The sequence below is a fragment of the Cupressus sempervirens genome, chromosome 3 (genome assembly GCF_028749045.1).
Source record: "Cupressus sempervirens isolate cs-2001-9-10 chromosome 3, ASM2874904v1, whole genome shotgun sequence".
Classification (NCBI taxonomy): domain Eukaryota; kingdom Viridiplantae; phylum Streptophyta; class Pinopsida; order Cupressales; family Cupressaceae; genus Cupressus; species Cupressus sempervirens.
Window position 1 is genome coordinate 995634625 of NC_143120.1, and position 24796 is coordinate 995659420.

Here is a 24796-nt window from a genome sequence, read left to right on the forward strand (position 1 = left end):
AACTCCTAGACTACAACTAATAAAGAAATGCATTAACCTAAGTAAACTAAAGTAAAATAATAAATAATTAATAAATAATTATTTACTCTAACAGTGGGTCCGCGGCTACTTGTTTGTGGCCACATGTCCGTGGGACAGTTGTCCGCAGCCACATGTCTGCGGGGAGATCCCGATTTTTTTTTTGTTTTTAAAATTAAAAATATATTTTTAACTTAACAACTTCCTAAGTCTAATTTTTTGGCTACTATCACCCTTAACCTCGCCTTCTTGTCTTTCGTAATATATCTTCAACTTTGATCCATTAATGGCATTTAGAATTTCTCGCACGTCCAACGTCCATAATTTTATAGAATTATTGTTGCCAACTTCTCTAATTTTATACGGTCTAAGCCATTTGACCTTGAATTTCCCTAGTTTTATCTCGTTGCGGCCATTGTACCGAAGCACCAGTTGGCTTGGCTGGAACCTTGTTCTTTTCAAATATTTGTCGTGCCATGCCTTTTGACGGGTCTATGCCATCTCTATCGCCCATTGCGCTATTAATCTTCGTTCATCCAATTTGTTTAGTTGATATAGACGTTCTCGTAGACTCTTCATATCTTCGAGTCTATTTTCAATTGCAATCTAGAGGCTCGGGACTGCAAATTCAACTGGTACCACAACTTCTTGCCCAAAGATTAACTGGAATGATGTCTGTCTAGTTGTGACTTTGAATGTTGTGCGGCAGGCCCATAGCGCCAATGTTAATTTTATAACGTGATAATCAATAGGTTTAAGAGTGCAAATTGCACTATCTCTAAAACTATCTACGAATGGCTTGGTATTTATATTCTCCTCTATGCGGTGACTTTTAGATTTGTTAATGTTACAAAGAAACTAACACATTTTGTTAGTTATTATTTAATGTTAATTCATCTAGCAAATTGCCGGTTTTATGAGGAGCTACAAAGCCAACTAGGTGAAGGGATATGCCCTTTAAGGTGACGTCCTTTGGTCTGATATTTAGAGGATTGTGATGCAGTTTGAGGGACACACAAAAATTATTAAGTCTGCTCCTTCAAGCATTTACATTCAGCAAATTATAAAGTAGAGATATTCTTATTCATTCAAGATCGAATATAGAGGATTGGACCTGCATTGAAAATAAGTGATAACTTCTTCAAACAATCTGAATATTCATATTATTTAGAAGACCATTCTCAGCCCTTCAAAACTGAACTAAAAGTCTGATTCAAAAAACAAAGAATTAGTAGAACTTTACATGGTATCAGAGCCAGGTTATCAGATCTAGGGCTCTGCAAAATTCAGTTATCAGACTTCATATATATTCAGTAGTTTTCTCCTATCTTCAATGGCATACACAATCAAACCTAAGGACAGGTTCGATGGGAAAGAACACTTTGAAGCCTGAAAATTCAGAATCTTGATGATTCTTGAAGAGAACAATGTTAAACAATTCGTTGATGGAGCATTCAAACAAACCCTAGTTGAACCTCACAAATCTATATGGAGCAAAGGAAATAGAAAAGCTATTCAAATCATCTTGGATGGAGTTAAATATGATATTGTACCTATGCTTACAAAACATCAAACTGCCTTTGATATGATTAATGCATATGAAGTAAACAATGCAACCAGGGTTCTTGTATTAAAAAGACAACTAAATCACATTCAGATAAAGAAAGGAGAATCAATAAATTCTTATTTCCTAAGAGTTGCCAGTATTAGAGATGAACTATCAAGCATAGGACCCATCATTAGTGACATAGAATTAACACTTATGAGTATAGATGGATTGCCAGATTCATGGGAGACATTTGCATAAGGAATAAGTGCCAGAGATCAGCTTCTGGACTTTAACAGACTCAAGAATGATTGTCTTCAAGAGGAATCCAGAAAACTAAAGAAAGGAGGGAAACCAAAAGTAGAAGATGAAGAACTTCACGTTCTTAATACAAACTCCTATAAGGGCAAGAAGAAGCACTTCAAGAAGAAAAAGGGAAATCAAAAGAATGGAAAGCTCAAGAAAGATTTATCTAAGATAAAATGTTTCAAATGTGAAAAATTTAGACACTACAAATCTAATTGTCTTGAGAATTCTAAACAACAAGCAAACTGTACTAATGTTACTAGAGAAGAAGATACCTATGATCTTGAGAATCAAGTATTGTACTCATCACTATCAAATGAAATTTCAAGTAAAGCATGGGTAATTGATAGTGAATCTTCTAGACATATAACAGGATACAAAGAAACTCTAGATTCTTTATCAGAAAAGGTTAATGGTGAAGTTACCATTGGTGATAACTCAACACACTTCGTTGAAGGAATTGGAAATTGTTCTTTGAAACTAAAATTAGGAAATACTCTTCTTCTTAAAGGTGTGCTCTATGTACTTGGGATTAAAAGAAATCTAATCTCAATTATAGCACTTGAAGATGATGGACACAATGTTGCATTCGTGGATGGAAAAGTATTAACTTGGGCTAAGTACTCTTCCATCAAGAAAGCAAAGTTAATTGGTCAAAGAAAGGGATATTTGTATGAATTGAATACAAAATCTACTCGATCCATTCAAGCCCTAGTTCACGAAGCTAAAGATTCAAATGAAATATGGCACATAAGATTAGGGCTTCTAAATTTTAAAACTTTATCATCTATGGAAAAGATGGCTACTGGATTACCCAAATTAAATAAAGACCACCCTAGTATTTGCAAAGGGTGTGCTCTGGGTAAAAGCACCAGAAGTCCCTTTCATGATAGTACTAGGAAAACAAATAATGTACTAGAATTAATTCATTCAGATTTATATGGACTTATATCTGTTCCTTCTCTTGGAGGAGTCTGGTATTATATCTTGTTCATAGATGACTTCTCTAGGAAAACATGGATTTACTTTTTAAGATGCAAGGAATCAGAAGAAATCCTACAAAGATTTAAAGAATTCAAAGCATTAACTGAAAATCTTTCAGGACATAAAATTAAAACCCTTAGAACTGATAACAGAGGAGAATATACCTCAGACTTGTTTAAAAGCTTTTGTAAAGAATCAAGGATTAAGAGGGAGTACACTGTTCCTTATAACCCAAAGCAAAACGGGGTAGCAGAGAGAAAGAATAGGACAATTATAGAAGTTGCTAGGGCTATGATTTTTGACCAAAACCTAGAATATTATCTTTGGACAAAAGCCTCTTGTACTGCTGTATATATTCAAAACAGAAGCCCTCACTCCTATCTTAAAGGCAAAACCTCTGAAGAAGTATTTACTAAAGTAAAACCCAATATAAGTCATCTTAGAATTTTTGGATGTCTTGTATATATCCATGTTCCAAAAGAAAAGAGAACAAAGTTAGAACCCTCTGGGAGTAAAGGTATTTTTGTAGGGTATAGTGAAACTTCTAAAGCATATAGAATTTTCATACCTGGACAAAAAACTATTGAACTTAGCAGAGATGTAATCTTTGAAGAAGATCTTGCATTCAAAAGAGCCATAAGTTCTGATGAACCTTCTCCTTTATCTAGTTCTGAAAGACAGTGTGAATCTGGGTCCCAAAGGGAGAAATTAAAAGAAATCGAAGATGAAATTCAAAATATGAACCTTGAAGAAAATTCAAAGAAAAGACCACTTTGGGCCATTAAAACAATTGAAGCAACTCAAGATTTTGCTGCACCTTCCGGAACAGTCAGAGAAAGCAAAAGACCTAAAAAATTCTCTATTTATACAACTAACATAAGTAATTTATCCAAAACAGAGCCAACCAATCCCTCTGATGCTATTAAACATATAGCTTGGAAAGAGGCTATGACAGAAGAATACCAATCTATCATAAAAAATGATGTTTGAGAAATTGTTCCAAGACCTAAAGGAAAATCTGTTGTTTCTTCTAAGTGGATATTTAAAATAAAGCATGCTACTGACGGTAGTATTGAGAAGTGTAAAGCTAGATTTGTAGCCAGAGGATTTTCTCAGAAAGAAGGGATTGATTATGAAGAAACCTTTGCTCCTGTTGCCAGATATACCTCCGTAAGAGCAGTCTTAGCAATTACCGCATCAAAGGGATGGAAAGTACATCAAATGGATGTGAGAACAACATTCCTAAATGGAAAGATTTCAAAAGAAGTATATCTAGAGCAACCTGAAGGATTTGAAACTCATGATCCTAACCTTTTTGTTTGCAAGCTCAAGAAAGCTCTCTATGGGCTTAAACAGGGTCCTAGGGCTTGGTATGAAAGAATTGATAAATATCTCACCCGCTTAAGATTCTCCAAGAATGAAGCCGATCCAAACTTATATTATAAAAGAGATAAAGATGATATGGTAATTCTGATATTGTATGTTGATGATTTATTAATCACAGGTGGTGATCATCTTATAGATTAGCGCAAAAAAGATCTAACTAGAGAATTCGAGATGAAAGACTTGGGGCTTCTACATTATTTCCTAGGATTGGAAGTACAACAGAATTCTGACAGTATCATACTTAATCAAGGGAAGTATACATCAGATATTTTGAATAGATTTGGAATGTAGAATTGCAAATCTGTCTTCTCCAATGGAGACTAATTTACATAAACTTAAAGAAGCAGCAACAGAATCACCTTCCATAGATTCTACTCTCTACAGACAGATGATTGGGTCCCTTATGTACTTAGTAAATACAAGACCTAATATTTGCTATGCAGTTAATGCCTTAATTTAGTTGATGTGTGAACCTAAGGAGATTCACCTAGTTGCAGTTAAACACATTATGAGATACTTACATGGCACTCTTAATTTGGACTCAAATATGAGAGAGTTGCTTTAGATTTGCATGGATTCACCGATTCAGATTGGGGTGGAAGTGTTAAATACAGAAAAAGTACCTCAGGATGTTTTTTCAGTTTAGGATCAGCTATGATATCTTGGATATGCAGAAAGTAGTCTTCAATAGCTCAGAGTTCCACAGAAGCCGAATAGATTGCAGCAGCAATGGCCTCTCAAGAAGCAGTCCAGCTAAGGAAGTTACTTGTAGGATTATTTGGGCAAGCCATGAATCCTACGATTATTCATTGTGATAATCAAAGTTCCATCAAGCTTTCAGTGAATCCAATTTTCCACGACAGGTCTAAGCATATTGAAATTTCTTACCATTATGTAAGAGATATGGTAGACAGGAATTCTATAAAATTGGAATACATTTGCACTGCAAATCAGACAACAGACATACTCACCAAACCTCTATCTAGAGTGAAGATAGAACACTTCAAGAGGAGACTTGGTATGGTTGAGTTGTAATCCATTTGTACTCTCTTGATTATTAATAAAATAATTTATTTTGTCAGGCTATTGACTGTTATGGGCTCGACCATTTGTATTAATTTATATTCATTGTTTTAAGAGGTGATGATCTCTGAAAAATAATGAATACTCGTATGAAACATTATGTGAGGTGACAATCTCGTAGATAATGTGCTAAACAGTAGAGTTCTACTGTAAGATCTAGATGAGTTCAAGATCGTATTGTGATGTTGACATTGCTATGTTCATGGGTCACAAATTGGATAAAGGAAGAATTTTAGTATTCTCCGGGTTTATCCTGTATTCTGGTAGATCTTAAACTCAAGATCTTGTTGTGATATAGAAATACCAGTTTCTATGAGTCACAACTTGGATAAATGAAGAAAGAAAAAATTACTCTTCAGATTTATCCTATAATTTATCACTAGTAACAGTGATTTGTCATATGAGTAATATGACATTGTGTTATGTGTTCTATAATATCACATACTAAGAAAATTCAAACAGATATAGAGTATTAATTCTTACTTAATCATCTGTATTGATGTTGCTAGATATGCTATCTCTATGTGTGATTATCAAGTTAAGAGGGAGTGTTAATTTTATAACCTAATAATCACTAGGTTTGAGAGTGCAGATTGCACTATCTCTAAAACTATCTACAAATGGCTTGGTATTTATATTCTCCTCTAGGCAAAGACTTTTAGATTTGTTAATGTTACAAAGAAACTAACACATTTTGTTAGTTATTATTTAATGTTAATTCATCTAGCAAATCGCCAGTTTTATGAGGAGATACAAAGCCTCCCAAGTGAAGGGATATGCCCTTTAAGGGTGAAGTCCTTTGGTTTGATATTTAGAGGATTGTGATGCAGTTTGAGAGACACACAAAAATTATTAAGTCTACTCCTTCAAGCATTTACATTTAGCAAATTATAAAGTAGAGATGTTCTTATTCATTCAAGATCGAATATAGAGGATTGGACCTGCATTGAAGATAAGTGAATACTTCTTCAAACAATCTGAATATTCATATTATTTAGAAGACCATTCTCAGCCATTCAAAACTGAACTAAAAGTTTGATTCAAAGAACAAAGAATTAGCAGACCTTTACAGCCAAAGGCAACTTTTCCTCCCAATTTGCCTGTTCTACTTTGCATGATTTATATATGATAGCCACAAGGATTTTGTTTGTTGCTTCCGCTTGGCCATTAGCTCATGGGTAATACGAACTTGACAACGAATGAAAAATCTTGAATTTAGTTGTCAACAATCTGATTACATGATTCACAAAGTGACCTCCTCTGTCACTTGTCAACTGGATGGGTATGTTGTACCGTGTGATGATCTGCTCATACAAGAACTTTGCGGTACTTATTGCAGAGTTGTCGAATAGTGCTTGTGCCTCTACCCATTTTGTTAAACATTCAGTGGCCACCACCATGTATCAGCAACGTCGGGCCCTACTTGCCTTCAATGGACCCATGAAGTCTAGTCCCAACGTTCAAACAACTCCTTGGCATGGGATGGGTTTAATGGCATTAAGTCCCTCTTGAGTGGTTTGTTGGCTCTTTGGCATGTATCATAGCTTAACATCCATTCACGTGCATCATTGTAAAGTGTGGGCCACCATAATCCAGCAAGCAGGACCTTTCGTGATGTTGTGTCGGGTTCCATGTGGCTGCCTGCCAAACCTTCATGTGCTTCCCTCAGAACACTCTGCACGCCCTCTTCCATTACACATCACCTTAGCACTTGGTCTGGACCCATCTTACATAGGAGATCATTTATCATTTGGAAAGTTTGATTCCTTAACACTAGCTTCCATCATTCGCCCAGCGGCATCTCCCTCGGAAATTGAGATGTGGATAGATATTCCCCAATAGATTTATACCATCCTAGAAGAATGGTGACCCTGAACAAGTGTGCATCTAGAAAATCATCATTGACCGCTTCCGGCGGCTCTCCGGACTTGATTCGGGAGAGTTGGTCGGCAATGACATGACTTCTCCAAGTCGCACTATAATGGTGAAGGTGAACTCATGCAACAACCATCTACTAATCCTTCCTTAGATGATTGTTTTGTTCACCAAGTACATCAGCGCTTGGTGGTCCACATAAAAGGTGAATGGTGTAGCCAAGAGGTAATGTCGAAACTTTTGTACAGCATACACCATCCCGAGGGCCTCCGTTTCAGTGGTGCTGTAATTCTTCTCCACTTTTGAAAGTAACCAGCTTGCGAAATATATTGGGTGATCAAGGCCATGGTCACTAGTTTGCGCCAACGTTGCACCTGTAGCGAAGTTAGAAGTGTCCACATGGACATGGAACTCCTTGTTTGAGTTTGGGTATGCCAAGATGGGCGCCCCCAACAATCTACTCTTCAACTCTGTGAAGGCAGTCTCCTGCTCAGAGCTCCAAACATACGGTTCTCCCTTCCATGTCAACTTGTCTAGGGGAAGAGCAATTCGGGTGTAGTTCTTTATGAACGGTCTATAGTATCCAATGTGCCCGAGAAAAGACTTCACTCCAGTTACCCCTGTCGGGGCTTTCATTTCCATGATCACCCTCACTTTGTCTGGGCCAGTCTTCAATCCTGACTTGCAAACAATGTGCCCAAGTAATTTGCCTTGAGGAACCATGAACCGACACTTTTTAGGGTTCAGTGCCAACCTTGCCCGCCGACACCTCTCCATACATTCCTGGAATGCCTTCAAATGGTTGTCTTGTCCACTGAAGATGGACCAATCATCTGTAAATGCTTAGAAGTTGCCTACTGACATTTTGTCAAATGTGTAAAATAATTCTCTGAAATGTAGCAGGTGCGTTACACAATCCGAAGGGCATTCGGTTGTAAGCATATACTCCATCCTCCAACACAAAGGTAGTTTTCAATTTATCTTCTTCAACAATGGAGATCTGGTTATAGCCAGAGAATCCATCCATGAAGCAGTACATCTCATGTCCTGCCACTTCTTCCTGGATTGTGACCGTGAACGGGATCGGAAAGGGATCTTTTATCGTGATAACATTCATGTACCAGAAGTCCACACATATCCGAATTTGGATCTCGTCATTCTTCATGGATATCACAATTGGTGACACCCACTCACTTGTTTGGACTTTGCATATTATGCCGGCTTCTAGCATTCATTGTATTTCCTCATCTACACATGCTGTGTAGTTTTTGTTCATTTTGTACAGTCACTTTTGCCATAGGTATGGCTGCAGGTACCAAAGGTATTCAGTAAATGTACATCTCTGGCGGGACCCCTTTTAAATCCTTATAAGTCTAGGAAAATACATCTTTATACTCCATAAAGATTTTAAATGTTGCAACCTTCAATATGGGGTTTTAGTCATCTCTAACAAGTATGTTCCTTGGATTCTCCGTGTTGCCAAGATTGGTAGCCTCCACTAACGGCTCTTCGTATCTAATGGCTTTCCCTTCAAAGTGATGGGTGTGACTCTCGTTGATCTCTGTGTTGCCTTCTTTCTATTCCAGGAACTCTGGTGGGAATACTTCCTTCTCATCTTGAGGTTCCTTGATGCCAAGTATGTAAGAATGGAAGAGCTCATAGTCTTCCATCTACCAATGGAAAAGTCCATTCATTGAACTAGTCTCATCTCCTGAACATTCCTCCAATTCCAAAATGCCTTCGTCATTCGGATCCATATGGGCTCTTCCCTCATCCATCCGATGTTCCTAGTCTAACTTGGACTCTAATGACTATGCCATTTCTTCACTTACTGAGTTCGGAGGTCAATGGAAAACTTCCGCCCTCTGCATTCCATCGACAAAATATTTTTCTTCCAATTGTGATTCACCTTGACTGCCACCAACCATCCTCTTCCAAGAATGGCATCATATCCCTTTTTCTTCAAGGGAATCACCACGAAATCGAGCACAAATGTTAGTGTTCTGATGGTTACCTATTGAGCTACCAGGGTCCCTAGGGGCTTTATCCCTTGCTGGTCAACGCCGAGCAAGTTGAATGTGGCAGCTACAAGGTAGGCTTGCTCAGTTTCTTCCATGTCTCCTCGGGGAGAACGTTCACCCTGGACCCACCATCCACAATGGTGTTCGTCAAGATGGTTTTGAGGATTCCCATCTCGACCATCGTTAGGTGATGACCATTGCTTACCATCAGCAACATGGGATCTGTGGCCGACCCTCCTGGTAAAGTTGGTTTTTCCTTCATCTCCAATAGGTTTGTGTAGGCATTTGATAATGTCGTCTTTAATTATGGTACTGTATGTAAGAGATCTTGAAGTTTGATGGGCACCTCCATTTGCAACATCTGGTTCACAAAGTTGTTCTCCCCCTCCGATCATCCATGAGTAGTACCTTTGATATCTTTTGTATCCTTCATTGCCCTTTCTATTTCTTCTCGTGCCTACTGCAGTCTCTACTTCTCCGTGCAGGGATCAGGATACGTTGCTTGCTTGGCCTGGTTGCGGGTGAGAACAAGAACTTTCTCCTCGTCAATGTTAAGGAGGTTCACTTGTTTTGGGCAGTTGGTGTCTTCGTGGTCCCCTGGACCACACCATCGACACAATTTTTGAGGAGTGTCATTCTTCGGGCAATCTTTGGCAAAGTGGCCCCATTGGCTACATGCATGGCATTAGATTATGGGCCTTCCTTTGGAATCATATTGTATCTGATTCCTATTGTCATTTCTGCCTTGTCCCACTCGGTGGTTGTTTTTGTAGCCGTCGGATGTGGCATTGTTGTTGTTGTTCCCCTGGGTCTCATTATTAGTGCCAGAGGTGGATGGTCGTTCTTGTGTGAAGAGTATTTGTTGGCTTCGTGTCTTCATGTTGAACGGGCACTCCTTCGTAGAATGACCCAAGACCTGACAAATATCGCACATTTCCTTTTTAGGGCACACTCCCCTTGGGTGTCCTTTCTCTTTACAATTCGTACACTATATTTCTCCCTCCTCTGTACAGCTAGTAGTTCCCTTCATGGACTTGAACTCCTTCCTCATCTGCCCAAGTCCTTTTGGAGGGCCTGTACTTTCTTGTTGGGTTCCTCATTGGTGTCTACACTACTTTCCCCTTCAAAGGACTCATCGCTCTCAAAGGAGGATGAGGATTTACTTTTCTTCTTCCTTTTCTTTGCCGTCTTGCCCTCACTTTCCAAGTTCATGGCACAGTCGTAGGCATCTGTGTACGATGTGCGCAAGACTATAATCATCTTCCTTCTTAGTGCCCCGCAGAGTCCTACAAACCACTATTTCCTTATTTCATTGGCAGGTTGAGACCCATCCTACTAAGAAGATCCTTGAGCCTTCGATTGTAAGCTCATATAGTTTCCTTTTTCCCTTGTTTACAATTGTAGATCTCAGCAACAACCTCGTTGTCGTCCCGTAGCAGTCGAAATTCTGCTTGAAATTCTTTCTTTAGATCATCCCATGTAGTGATCTTCACCTTGTCCATGTCAAAGAACCAATCCACTGCCACCCCGCGTAGGCTGACTAGAAACTAGTTCAACCACTGGGTTGCGTTGGTCACCAAGTTGGCGGTCCATATGGTTTCGTATGTATGGCAATGCCGTATGGGGTCTTCCTTCCCGTCACTTGTAAACTTCGGGAGTTTTTGGTTCTGAGACATTGTGTTTCTTGTCCTTTGGTGACCACTCGATTGTGTCCTGGAACTATTAGAAATTGGTCCCAGCGGGTTACTCTGACCACCGTGCAGTGTCCCTCCGACACTTTCGTGTGCCCCAGTGTCTTTTGTTGGCCTCGCCTCCTTTCCTACTTCACGGGTTCCCTCTCGTAGTGGTGTATGGGATGAATGTAGAAATTGTTCCCTTGTCTCCTCGAGTACAGTTAATATGTGTCGTGTTTCCTCGAGCAACTCCTTGTTGCTCCGTACTGGTCATTCCGGTGAACTGTGGCACCCTTCGGTGGTTCCTGTGCCCTTGTGTGGTTGCCTTCTACCACACTTGGTGATTTCTCTGATTGCCCCACAATTCGTTCTTCGACAAGTTGTCTTAGCAGTCACCTTCGTTCGGGCATAGATTGTAATTCATCAATATCCTCCCTCAAGTTCCTATTTTTATTTAAAAGATTAGGCATTTGACATTTACCAATATATTAAAAACAAAATAGAACACTCTTTTATTTATTTAATATGTATACATTATGCAATCGACTCATGCGACAGTTACAGACCCTTTAGTGCTCTTAGTACCATGGCTAAAAAGCTCATGATTCAGTTTTGCGACACCATGCGTCTCTCATAGAAATTCTTGAGGGTTTCTTGACGACATTCTTCTTGTTCCACTTCTTTTGTGCTTCTCTTCTACGATAGGTATGCTTGTGCAATTAAACGGGGAAGTTGGTCTAGGAATCTATTCATTGTTGGGCTTGCATGCATGGCATTCCACATTGTGTTCTGTATAACCCATTCTCCATGGCTTCTCTCTGTACGAAGGTTTCAAGGCCTATGTAGTACAAGATGTGGAAGTTCTGGGTTGCCTGGTGCTCGCCTTCCAGGATTTCTATTTCATTGTCCTCATTTGTTTTCCGGTTGTCGGGTACAGGCAATCCCGTTTATTCTCAGCCTTCCATTAGCTACCACTCCGGATTCGAATTGACAACATCACCAAATGTTCAGCCCGTAGGTGAACAAGAAAGAAACATATAATAACTTATCAAAGTAAAATACATTGATGTCAAATACATAAGTGAAAGCCACATTTATAATATCCGATACAATGCTCATGAAACGACACAACAATGTCCATACCGATAACCATCTAACTACCTAGTTTGCCGGACAACAATCATTTGAATATGCATCTGGTGACCTATCTATTAGCCATGATTATTATTATCGACATAAACTTGACTAATTATTTGATCCGTCTGTTGATATTGTTTAATGAATCCATTGGTCAAAGTCAAATGGTTGTATGTGATCATGAACATCTTGTGAACAAATTTAGTACTTTAAGCTTCCTTTTTCCATGATAGTTAAAATAAATTTATCAATCTAACAGAGATATTGTGGAAACTTCCTTTATTTTTTCCAGACATGATCTAAAGCTCTATCTGCTTCCTTTCTTTTTCTTTGTTTACATCGAAGCAACAGGATGGCTGTGGACAGATTCTTATGTCAATAATATTGGTTTCTGCATGTGGAAACTAAAAGGAATTAATAATACAGAATAGCTGTCATATTAAAAGTGGCCTCAAAACAGAAAATTTTCCTTACAAATCTGTGTTGTTGCAGTTTTATTGATAAAACATGTCAACATATGCACCCTTGAGATATTTGTATATATGTGTCCTAATTTTCCAACTGTATGCATAAATATATGATGAAACAATGTAGAAAAAGCACTAGAACCTTTTAGTGGAACCAGATTGGGGTTGCAGTTGATGCAAATCATCAGAGCTGATATGATGAACCAGTAATTTTTACAAGCAGAAGCTATTCGTTGGAATTATGTTTCCTCTTCTCAAATGACAACAAAATGATTTGAAAATTAGTGTGATCCAAGCATTTCAAATTGTGGTTAAATCATGCTTATATTTTGAATAAATTCAACATCAAGTACCATCCTCCCCATAGCAGGACTTCTTTTTGAATCTTGTGCCATGTGCAAAATCCTGTTATTTTATATGCTAGATTAATGGTATTAAGTATTTGGAACCCCAAGGAGGCTTCCTTGTTTTGTATTTTCCATAGAACTCTGTCATTGAAGTCCCCTAAAAAAAATTCCCTCAAAACCTGTGACCTTCAGAAGGAAAATAAAATACCATTTGGATTTTTGGAGTGAATCAAAATGTTTTGCATCGAACTAAGGCCTTTTATTATGCCATTTTAATTCAGGTATTCCATAGTTTATCTCGTGTTGATTATTTCCTAGATGGTATATTAATTTCCCAAGGAACCAGCTTTATTTTTTAGTTGTTTCAATATTGGATTATTTTATTAGTTAGCTTTTATCACATGCATTGATGTCCTAGGTCAAACTAAGTTCCAATAAATTAACTCCTCTTGCATCGTTGAAAGTGGGTACCATATTTTTAATTCTAATAACTAATATTGATGCTCTAAACTACAATCGCACGTGCCGAGTCTAAACGGAGGTGATTTTACCATACCTCAAAAACTATTTTACAATCAGATTTAAAAGCATGTTAAAAATAGCACATGAATGTAAGTTAATGAAGAATATAATTGGAATTGGCATGGAGTAGCACAATGTTAATAATTTTTAAAGAGATGTGGATTGAAAAAAATATTTTCACAAGTTCGTTATGAAACTAGTGTCAAAGTGAAACTTTTGCATGCAGCCTGTATACCATATACATGAGACAAAAAATATGTATTAACAAACATTGGGCAAGGAGTGTGATGCTTCGTCGATAAACATATGATGCAAAATGGAAAATTTGACACCGTAATTTGGATGTGATTATATATGTGGCGACTGTCGTATCTTGTGAAATTTACCTAAGTCAATGGAAGATTTTTTTATTAATTCTCACTTTAATGTTTGCATTTTGACCATTTTCGAGCATTGCATATCTTATATTAAGATCAAGTCAATCTTGAATTCTGATGAATCGTGCTTTTAACAAATATGAAAAGTATCTCATATCGAATATGATTCAAGGGCTCCAGCTAAATCTTTTCTGTATTTAATATAAACTTATGGGTCTGCAAGTTTATTGTTGAAATGCCTCAATGTTTTGCAGGCTTTGCTAGCTTGTCCAGTGGCGTCCATACGTACTGAGAAGCCTCCCACTGATATTTTAGATGTGCATTCAACTTTCCCTCTTCCTATTGATGAGACGAGTCTCCCAGTAAGAATTGTCTGGGAGCTCTATTAATTTGAATGTTAGTTTCATCATTTATTCTATTTGGTATTTATCTTTGATGCATTTTTCAGAAGTTGCTTTTCATTCCTCCTCTCCTTTAGGCAATTTTTTCAGCAATAGATGGGAAAAGCTGAAGTATCAATTGAGCATTCATATATTACTAGATATAATTTAATTGTGGGGTTATTGTGTACAGGGTGTCTATCATTGTGGTTATCATTCTAGAAAGTCCTATGGTGCAACTTCATACCTAATTAAGCATTCAGATGGAAACATACTTGTTGACAGGTATTGTTCTGTACTATTTTGTCCTAAATTATTTTTATGTCAACTACTTTACTGCTTCACACCCAAAAGTCTAACTGATTTGGTACTTCTACATCTGTGAGACCTACCACCCTCATTAGTTTACTCAAAACAAGAACCAATTTTTGAAATGTGTGTTTTCAAATGAGAATGAATTGAGATGTCCAAGGGTGAACTGATGTAAGCCTAAACAATGAAATATTTACATAGAGTTTACATTGACCAAATATTTAAGAAGTTGGGTTCGTAGTGTGATAGTGGTAGTCATCGCTACAAAAATCTTTTCAAGAAAAATTGGCAGACTGTATAAGACTTTTTTGAAAACATTGGACTTTAAATAGGAGAAAAATGGATTCAAAAAGGAATGTGAAAAAAATGTAGAAAAATGAACAAAATATTTGTGACTTAGAAAATTAAAGGTGTAGTCGAGAAAAGTGTTGTTATTTTCGGCTAAATAAACTTCGTTACATTTTATAATATGAGGGATTAGTTCCTGACTACATATGTTTGTGCCATGTGCCCTCTCTAGTCTAACTAGCAGAGTCATGAGAGTTGGCCTATTATTAGAGTCTCGTAGGCTAGCATTGGTGGATAGAGACTCATACTAGATACTCGGTGACCAGAGTTGGTTCTACAGTCAGTTTGAGAGCCAGATGAGGCAGTTCCTTAATTTTAGGGATTTTCCTAAAATTTTGGAGGTTGTGGTAGTGATCAGATTTGAGACTCCTCGGGACCAGTATATGGTTTTAGTTTCAGGGTGACAAGGTATATTCCCTAGTTTTTAGGGATGAGACTGCCAGTTGGCCCACATCGCTCGGCATCAGTCACATGTAGGTGACAGGAACTGTTCACTAATTATTTGGTTGGTTTGACTTTCTAATTGAATTTGGCTTTCCAGTTGAATAAAATTGCATTTAAATAAATTAAAATAAAGCTATTTATATAGCTAATTGGAGTAATAAGGGAATTTTTGGCTTCATTTGGTCAGGCAAGCCTATGTGTTATAGCTCGTTGGAAAGGTCTTGAATTACTATAACTTATTTTCATCATTCGGAGACCATCAAGCACCTAGAGTTATATTATTTGTGGAAAGGGGTATTTTTCCTATACATAAAGGCCTTTTAATTGAGAAGATGTCATTTTATAATAAAGGGAAAGACATATTCTCCCTTTAGGGTTTGATTGGCTTTGATAGGGAAATAAAATGAGATGTTGGCTCATTCTTTCATTATCTTTTACATCTTCATTCTTGGTATTTGTGATTTTTCTCTAAGAAGCGATTTTAGAGGACTGGGATGCAAACCCTAGAGCCTGGCTATTGGGACGCAAACCCCAATAGATGGTTTCAGCTACATTCCACAATATTGTTTCAGCAATTGACAAAGATTGTTAAGTTCAGCGCTTAGGGGTGCTTGTGCATTGCATGTTGAGGGTCTTGTTTGGCATGTTGGGATCTTCTTGCTGCCTTGGCATGACTATAGTAGTCGTATGGCTGCATTTCAGCTGGCATGTGATTTGTTGGTTGGCTTACATCAACCATCTCTACCCTTTTGGTGCATGGTTGGTCCGTTCTTACAGCTGGCGTCTTCATTCCTTGTTTGTAAACACCTTTGTTGGCATACTGATTCCGTATCATGCCTGGGACGATTTGTAGCTATTCTGGATGACTGAATATTATATTATTTGCTATAGTTGTTAATTATTATTTTACTTATATCTAGAAAATACAAAAAAAACCAATCTTTCTACAACTTCTATCTAATTCTCGAAGACCACAAATAAAGCATAGGAAAATCTATTATTTTAATTAAAATTTACAAAAGTTTAGTAAAAGGATTCTTTTGGGATCTTTCAATGGTATCAAAGCTTGAATCCTGCCAGCCTGTAGGATTTCAGTGAAATTATCACAACAGGTTATAGAAAAGGGTTTGATAATTCATTTCAGCTTTTGGTGGACAAATACACAGATTTTATCACAACAGGTTTTATATATCTTCTATCCATCTTGGTGGACAAATACACAGATTTTATGAGTGCAGGAGAAACCAATGGTGAACAAAGGCCACCAGAGACGCAGAGACGCTAGCTATGGGTAAGGCACAGGGTGTTGCTGGTGACAACATACAAAGGCAAAGGAGAGAGAGTTCATGAGAACTCTGATTGTTTTGTAGCTCGGGCTAGTTGAGACACTAGATAGATTACAGGATACCCTAGAGCGGATGGAATTGGATAGGTGCAGAGGTAGATAGGAAAGATAGGGAAGGAACAGGTCGGTTTCCGTTGCGGGAAGCCCACGCAGTCATCGGTCCCATGTCTTAGCCGAAAGCTCCCTTCATTCCCATAGGCAGGAACATCCACGTATTCCTACTTTGGATAGACCATTATTGCCTCAATTTGGGCAAGTTGAGCAGCCGACATAGGTGGAGCCACTTGAGGTTAGATTCCAAGATTCAGTCATGGCAGCTACAGCTGAGTGGAGAGCCCTACCCCCAGAGGTTAGGGATGTTTTTCCTTTTCCACAATATTGTGCACAACATAGGAATAACACCAGGTTCAGAGGAGACAGGGGCTATAGACCACAACAAATCAATGACCTCAGTAGAGCCACTGTTCCGATAACACTAGCAACCTATGATGGCACGGGTGATATGAGTGCACGAGCTTGGGTGCACAAGCTAGATATCTATTTATCATCGAGACCTATGCCTGAGAGAGAGGCTATATAGTTTGTGGTTTTGCATTTAGATGGGGTTGGCTATGATTGGTGGCACCATGGATTGGTCACCCAGGATCACACCATGGTTCACTCCTATGCTTAGATACCGGTGCGTGCATGTTTTACTCGGATGCTGGTGCGGATGCACGAAGATGCGTGGAGGTGTTTGGATGCACAGGAGAGGTGGGCAGGATGCGTGGAGTCTACCTACGGGTTCTCGTAGGATGCTTGGGAAAGCATCCGTGAAGCATCCATGAAGCATCCACGTGAATCCACAGAGCATCCGCCATTTTTAGGCTCCAAGTCACTTAAGTGACACAATATAACATGTGTTTTTTTTTTTTTTTAATTATATTTTGTCTCCTTTTTGCCCCAAAACCCTAACATGGCCCTAGCATAGGCTATTCATTGCTCATTCCTTTCATCTTCTTTACATTTGGGCTCTCTTCTCATTTGGTTCAAATGAACTTGCAAGTGTTGCAGCAGGAGATGATGAGAATGTGGATGCTTTTGTGAATCCTTATGATTTTGATTGACTAAATTTGATTTGTGAATCTTGAGCCTCGACTCTTGATTGATCAACATTGAACCATGAACTATGTTTTGATTTTGTAATTCAAATTGCATTAGAATCTTGAACTTGAGTAATTTACTAATTAGACATTATTGTTATTTCAATTTGAATATGCTAATTGCTACAGAATGGATTATTTTTGTATATTTCTTGCATTTCTTTACATACATAAATTATAGTTTATATATATATATATATATATATATATATATGGATGCACCCAAACTCATCCAAAATCCCCCCAAAAAAAAATCCGCGCATCAGCATCAGAACCAGCATCGGTAACTTAGCCTATCCTGAATTCATTGAGCGGCTCATTGCTAGGTTTGATCATAAAGACACAGAGCTTTACTACTGGGAGTTGGTACATATTAGGCAGATAGGGAACGTGGAGTCTTTTGTGAATGAGCTCTAGCTTATTGTAGTCATGGTTTCAGACATGTCTCACAGTCATTGTGTGATGTTGTTCATTGAGGGTTTGCAGGACAGGCTGAAGGCACTGGTACGAGCATTCAGGCCAACCACCCTCAATAAGGCCATTGATGTTACATTTAGACCGGACACCCCTCCTACTCCTTATCAAGCAAATGAGAAACCTTTTAGGGATTCTCGGCCTCCCATGAAGGCCAACACTTCCCAAGGTAGAGGGGAACCACCTTCTAGACCAATCAGGATGGACCAGGAATCGAGGAATGAACTAAGGAGGAAGAAACTATGCTTCTCCTGTAAGGAGCCATGGGAAACTGAACCAAGGCAAGGTTCATTTGATAGCGGTGACATCTGAGATAGGTGATGAGGAGATACCTAATACTAATACCGAGGATAGTCTAGAGGAGCTTGTGCAGGAACACCCATAGTTAGAGCTAGACAGTCCGGAGCCATTGGCGTCAGCTAAAGTGACTATGGTTACTCTCTCCAGTTACCCCAAATTTCATGCCTTTTGTTTGAAAGGTACATTGAGAGGCCAGCGAGTTATGAGCTTAGTAGACACAAGTGCCACGAAAAACTTAATTGACTAGAAGCTACTTGACAGGCATGGGTTCCAGTCCGAGGAGTTTGTTGGTTTTGGAGTGAAGGTTGCAAACGGTGTCGTTTTGAGCTTTACTTATTGAATTTCTCTGCTTAGCATCCAAATAGGGGACTATACTCTGACAGATGACTTTTATGTACTACTGTTGGAGGATTATGATGTAGTTTTGGGCATGCAATGGTTACAGGGTATTGAGTGATACATCATTGAGCACCACTACATGCAGCTGGATTTCTTTCTGGAAGGAAGAAGACTATCTTGAAGGCGGCTTCAGATGGCAGTCCTAAGGAGGTAACTTCTCGCAGGATGGAGACTACCATTCATCATGATGACATACTTTGGGCTACACGTTGTTTTGTGAAGTCCAAAATACCTACACCTCAGGATGGCAGGGCTTCCTTTCATGTAGACATACAATCAGTGATGGACTGGCATGGTCGTGTCTTTGGTGACATACCTCCTGGTGTATCTCCTGATAGAGGTTTCAAGCATGGGATAGAGATGGAGGATGGGGCTAAGCTTGTGATTACTATCCCATATCATCATCCTAGAGCATACAAGGATGAGATTGAGAGGACCATCCACGAGTTATTAGATATGGGATTCATTTGCCCTAGTTCTAGCCCTTTTGCTTCTTCTGTGGTGCTTGTTAAGAAGGATAGGACTTTGCGGATGTGTATTGACATAGAGTTCATCAAGGGGAAGAACAATACTATTGCCGATACACTTTCTAGGAAGTTGTCACTTGCTGCCCTATGTTCATTGAGCGAGATTTCAGCAAATTGGAAGGCTCAACTTTTAGTTGAGTATTCCAAAAATCAGCATACTTGTGAGATCATGGATGGGTTGACACAAGATGACAGATATAGTGTAGTGGATGATGTCATGTACTACAATGGAAGGGTCTACCTTATTCCTAAATCACAGTTGAAGGAGCATGTTTTGCATGCTTACCATGATACTCCAGCAAGACATTCGGGTTATGTTAAGACTTGTAGGTCGGTATGGGAGAGATTCTCTTGGAAGGGTCTCAAAGATGATGTCTTACACCATGTTCATGAATGCATGACTTCTCAGTAGAACAAGTCAGAGCATACTTTTCTGGCTGGATTGTTGCAGCCTCTGCTTATATCAAAGTAGAAGTGGACAAGGATATCTATGGACTTCATTACAGGGCTTCCTCAAGTTCAAGGGAAGGATTGTATTTATGTTGTGGTGGACAGGTTGAGTAAGTATGCCCACTTCTTTCCTATTGCAGTGGACTTTACAGCTTCACAGGTAGTCGAGTTGTTTTTCAAAGAGATATTTAGACTCCAGGGTCTCCCCAAGACCATAGTGAGTGACAGGGACAACAAGTTCACGAGTTCCTTCTGGTAGGAACTTTTCAGTCTAGTAGGCACAGAGTTGACCCCTAGCACTAGCTACCATCCTTAGACAATTGGACAGACTGAGGTAGTTAATAAGTGGGTGGAGGGGTATCTACGCAACTATGTGTCAGGGCAGCAGAAGGCATGGGTGCATTGGCTATATTTGGGCGAGTATTGTTATAATACTACGCAGAACATGTCCATTGACATGACTCCCTTCAAAGGTTTTTATGGCTACAAGCCATTATCTTTTGTTGATTTGGCTTTCAGTGACAACAAATTTCCCTTGGCACAAGATTGGTTACATAAGAACCAAGATATCATGAGATTTCTTAGGGAGAACTTGCAGCATGCTCAGAATCAGTAGAAGATGTACGCTGATCGACACAAGACGGAAAGAGCATTTGAGGTGGGTGACATGATTTTCCTTCGTCCACAACCTTACAGGTAGAGCACCCTTAAACGGGAAGGAGCTAAAAAGCTCAAGCCTCTTTTTTGTGGACCTTATAGGTTTCTCAGGTGAGTTGGAGAGGTTGCCTATGAGATTGAGTTACCACTAGATAGTAGGGTTCATCATGTGTTCCACATGTCATGCTTGAAGAAGGCATTGGGGCAGCATATTACAACATCACACAATTTACCTCCTTTGGATGAAGAGGGTAAATTGACTTTGGTCCTTAGGGAGATTCTAGAGGTCAAGGAGAGACGGTTGACTAGTAGGGTGATTCGGGAGTACTTGGTGAGCTGGAGAGGTCTACCCATAGAGGACGCCACCTCAGAGGGTGCGTCCATTTTGCAGCATCTAGTATTGTAGTTGCTTGTGGGCAAGCATCTCTGAGAGGGGAGGTTTGTCATGTCCCCTCCCTAGTCTGACTAGCAGAGTCATGAGAGTTGGCCTATTATTAGAGTCTCATAGGCTAGCAGTGGTGGATAGAGACCCATATTGGATACTCAGTGATCAGAGTTGGTTCTACAATCGTTTTGAGAGCTAGTTGGGGCAAATCCTTAATTTTAGGTATTTTCCTAAAATGTAGGAGGTTGTGGTAGTGATCAGATTTGAGGCTCCTCGAGGACCAGTATATGGTTTCAATTCCAAGCTGACAGGGTATATTCCCTAGTTTCTAGGAGCATTTGTAGTTTTTAGGGATGGGACTGCCAGTTGGCCCACATTACTTGACATAAGTCATAGGCAGGTGATAGGACCCATTCACTGATTATTTGGTTGATTTGACTTTCCAGTTGAATTTGACTTTTTAGGTGATTAGAAGGAAATGATTTTTAATTTCCTAAGTTTGTGTTAAATAAATTAAAATAAAGCTATTTATATAGCTAATTGGAGTAATAAGGGGATTTTTGGCTTCATTTGGTTACGCAGGCCTATGTGTTATAGCTCATTGGAAAGGTCTTGAATTATTATTACTTATTTTCATCTTTTGGAGACCTTCGGGCACCTAGAGTTATGTTATTTGAGGAAAAGAGTGTTTTTCTTATCCATAAAGGCTTTTTAATTGAGAAGATGTCATTTTATAATAAAGGGAAAGTTATTCTTCCATTAGGGTTCGATTGACTTTGAGAGGGAGATAAAAGGAGATGTTGGCTCATTCTTTCATTATCTTTTACATCTTCTTTCTTGGTATTTGTGATTTTTCTCCAAGGAGCAATTCTAGAGGACTGGGACGCAAAGCTTAGAGCTTGGCTATTGGGACGCGAACCCCAATAGATGGTTTCAATAACATTCTACAGTATTGTTTCAGCAGTTGACAAAGATTGTTAGTTTCAGCATTTGGGGTTCTTGTGCATTGCACGTTGAGGGTCTTGTTTGGCACGTTGGGATCTTCTTGCTGCCTTGGCGTGACTATAGCAGCCATACGGTTGCCTTTTAGCTGGCACGTGATTTGTTGGTTGGCTTACGTCAACCATCTCTACCCTTTTGATGTGTGTTTGGTCCATTCTTGCAACTGGCGTCTTCATTCCTTGTTTGTAAACACCTTTGCTGGCATACTGATTACATATTTTGCTTGGTACGATTTGTAGCTATTTTGGTTGACTAAATATTATATTATTTGTTGTTGATAATTATTATTTTACTTATATCTAGAAAATACAAAATAAAAAAAAATCTTTCTACAACTTTTGTCTAGTTCTCTAAGACCACAAGGAAAGCACAAGAAAATCTATTATTTTAATTAAAATTTACAGAAATTCAGTGAAAAGATTCTTTTGGGATCTTTGAGCTTGGTAGTTGGCAATTATCAACAATTTGTAGTCTTAATCAACCTAGTGCATTATTTATTTGTTGTTGGTTGTAGTTGGAACATTGCTATCTCTATTTGTTTGATTGTGCTTATTTATCATTATTGGAATGGAATATATGCTCAATATTTTTGAAGCCTACAAGTGTGCTTGATATTTAATATTTTGTATATCACATTTTTGTTTACTTTGTGCATTAAATAGCTTAATCTTATTGGAGTAAACATTTGGCATTGTTGTAAATATGAAACCTGAATATAAATTACAAATAGGGAGGACTACAATTTAATAGGCTGGCCTAAAGACGAACTAGGATTATCTTAAACCCATGAGGAATATACATGGAAAATGAACTGACTCAGAATTTGATGTACTTGTGGGAAGTATCTGTAATCTCATATGTTTTAAGTGAGAAGGTTACTCACAAATAACTTCTTTAACCTTTGTGACCTTCAAGAAGAGAAATAAAAACAACAAATAGCACAGTGATACAAAAAATGAAACCAGAGGGAGGAAGAATGTGATGCTACTAGAAGACATACTTCTGGAAATTAATGTTTGTGCAACCAAATGAGGACAGAAGATGTACACCATGTGGTTAGGAATTTGTAAAAGGATTGACAAGAAGATTCCTTCGGTTAAGAGAACAAAGTGAGGGATGATGACAACTAGGGAGAATTGGTGAAGCAGAAAGCCCCAGTCTATCAAGGAGAATAAGTCATAGTATCTAACATAGCCATAGTTTTTTTTATGGAGTTGGGGGGGGGGGGGGAGGGTAGAGTATCTCACTAGCATTGGGTAGACTAAGATTGTGTGGGTCGAACTTGTCATATAACTACCACTCCTAAACGAAGCATATGGAAATATTGTTGATCAAGTTGGCAACCCATTAGTATAACTAGTATCAAACAGAGGGAATAAAGAAGACACCCTACGACTAAAGTTGTGGTGATAGTAGAGAGTAATGTACTCCTAATTGAACATCTATTCATAGTGGAGGAACCAAGTTGAAGACTTTGGGGAGAAGAGAGTCTAGGAACAAAACGAAAGGTAAATGAGATGTAAGGGAAGTTGAGTGTGGACATGTGGACTTGAATATGGCTGAGTGCAAGTGAAGTGTCAAAATGTTAAGGTCAAAATAGTCTAACTAGGTCCAAAGCACAAGTTACCTTGGCGACTCCATAGGTTGACTAGTAGAAACATTCCTAGTTCAGTGGAAATGAGTCGAAGGGCTGGATACAAAACTAAAAAATGTGCAAAATGATTTTCGTAGCAAGCAATTAGATGGAAAAAAATTATTGGCTAAGAATATTTCCCATCACATTACGAGGAAGAGTTATTGATTGATTAACAGAGTTGGATGAGAGATCTACAGACTCTTGAGAAGCATTGAAGAAGTACTTAGTATAAAGTTTAAATTGTTGTGAGATGATAATGAAATCGTGACCAAAATCTACAATATCAAACAAAGGAAACATGAAAACGTACAAGTTGACAATTGTAGGGTCAAGGAGTTACTAATTAAAATGAAGAATCAACTAGCCGTCAATCTATAGAAAAGCTAGTTCATTAGGGGATTGAAATATGATTCCCTCACTCCACAAGAAAATGAAGGTAGTACCTTTGTCATCATACCTTGAAATGTACAGCTAGGCAATAGACATTGAGAGTGAGGCCAAAACATTTTCCTTGGGAAAACAAAGAACAAATGATCATGAGAGTTCTAAAGACACAAGGGATGATGAATCCAAAATTGTCCAAGCCTTACGATGAGATATGATTTGCCTAATGGAGGAGTTGAAGTTTGAGAAGGAGAATTTGAAGGAAAACAAAGAAATGTGGTTCATTGATTATAAAGCAAGTCATCTAAAACCTTGCCCAAAAAATTGTTTTGCAACATCTATCAAGTGAGGTATTCCATCAAGAAATGCTCATACAACTTTGAAAAAAACACACAAATGCTCTTCACTCGAGAGGAACCATCAACCTAGCCATGCACACCACCAGAACCACTTGTTAGCTTCAATGCATCACATGGAAAGTGCTGCAACAAGCGAGGAAATGATATCATGTTGTCCTTAATTTTGTATTGGCAACATTGGGGCAACCCTATGCAAAATTTTGTAGGATGAATTTTTTAAGGTGTTTTATTAATTGTTTTGATTGATTTTGGTTTTGTTTTCACCTTAGGATTGTGGCATTTTCAATTCGGTTCATTTCGATCTAATCTTAGGCCTCAATCATAGTTGTCTATCAAAAGTTATTAAGCAATTAAGCATTTTATGGGAGGCCTTTTTTTCGACCTAACTGCATAACTTTATTCTTTGATTAAAATCTTTCATGGGTGGGCTTTTTGTTGACAACTGCATAGTATAAGAGGTGTTATTTACGTGTAAGATGGATTTACAACCCCATTATCATATGTTCTCAT

General features: G+C 38.5%; 1 protein-coding gene across 1 annotated transcript in view; it reads left to right on the forward strand.

The window, feature by feature from the left end:
- LOC149570103 (uncharacterized) overlaps positions 1–24796 on the forward strand; it is a 123823-nt gene that overhangs the window by 25216 nt on the left and 73811 nt on the right. The window contains exons 4-5 of the mRNA XM_089822752.1: positions 13997–14104; positions 14316–14407. Coding sequence (XP_089678878.1) covers positions 13997–14104; positions 14316–14407 — 200 coding nt within the window. The remainder of the gene's footprint in view (positions 1–13996; positions 14105–14315; positions 14408–24796) is intronic.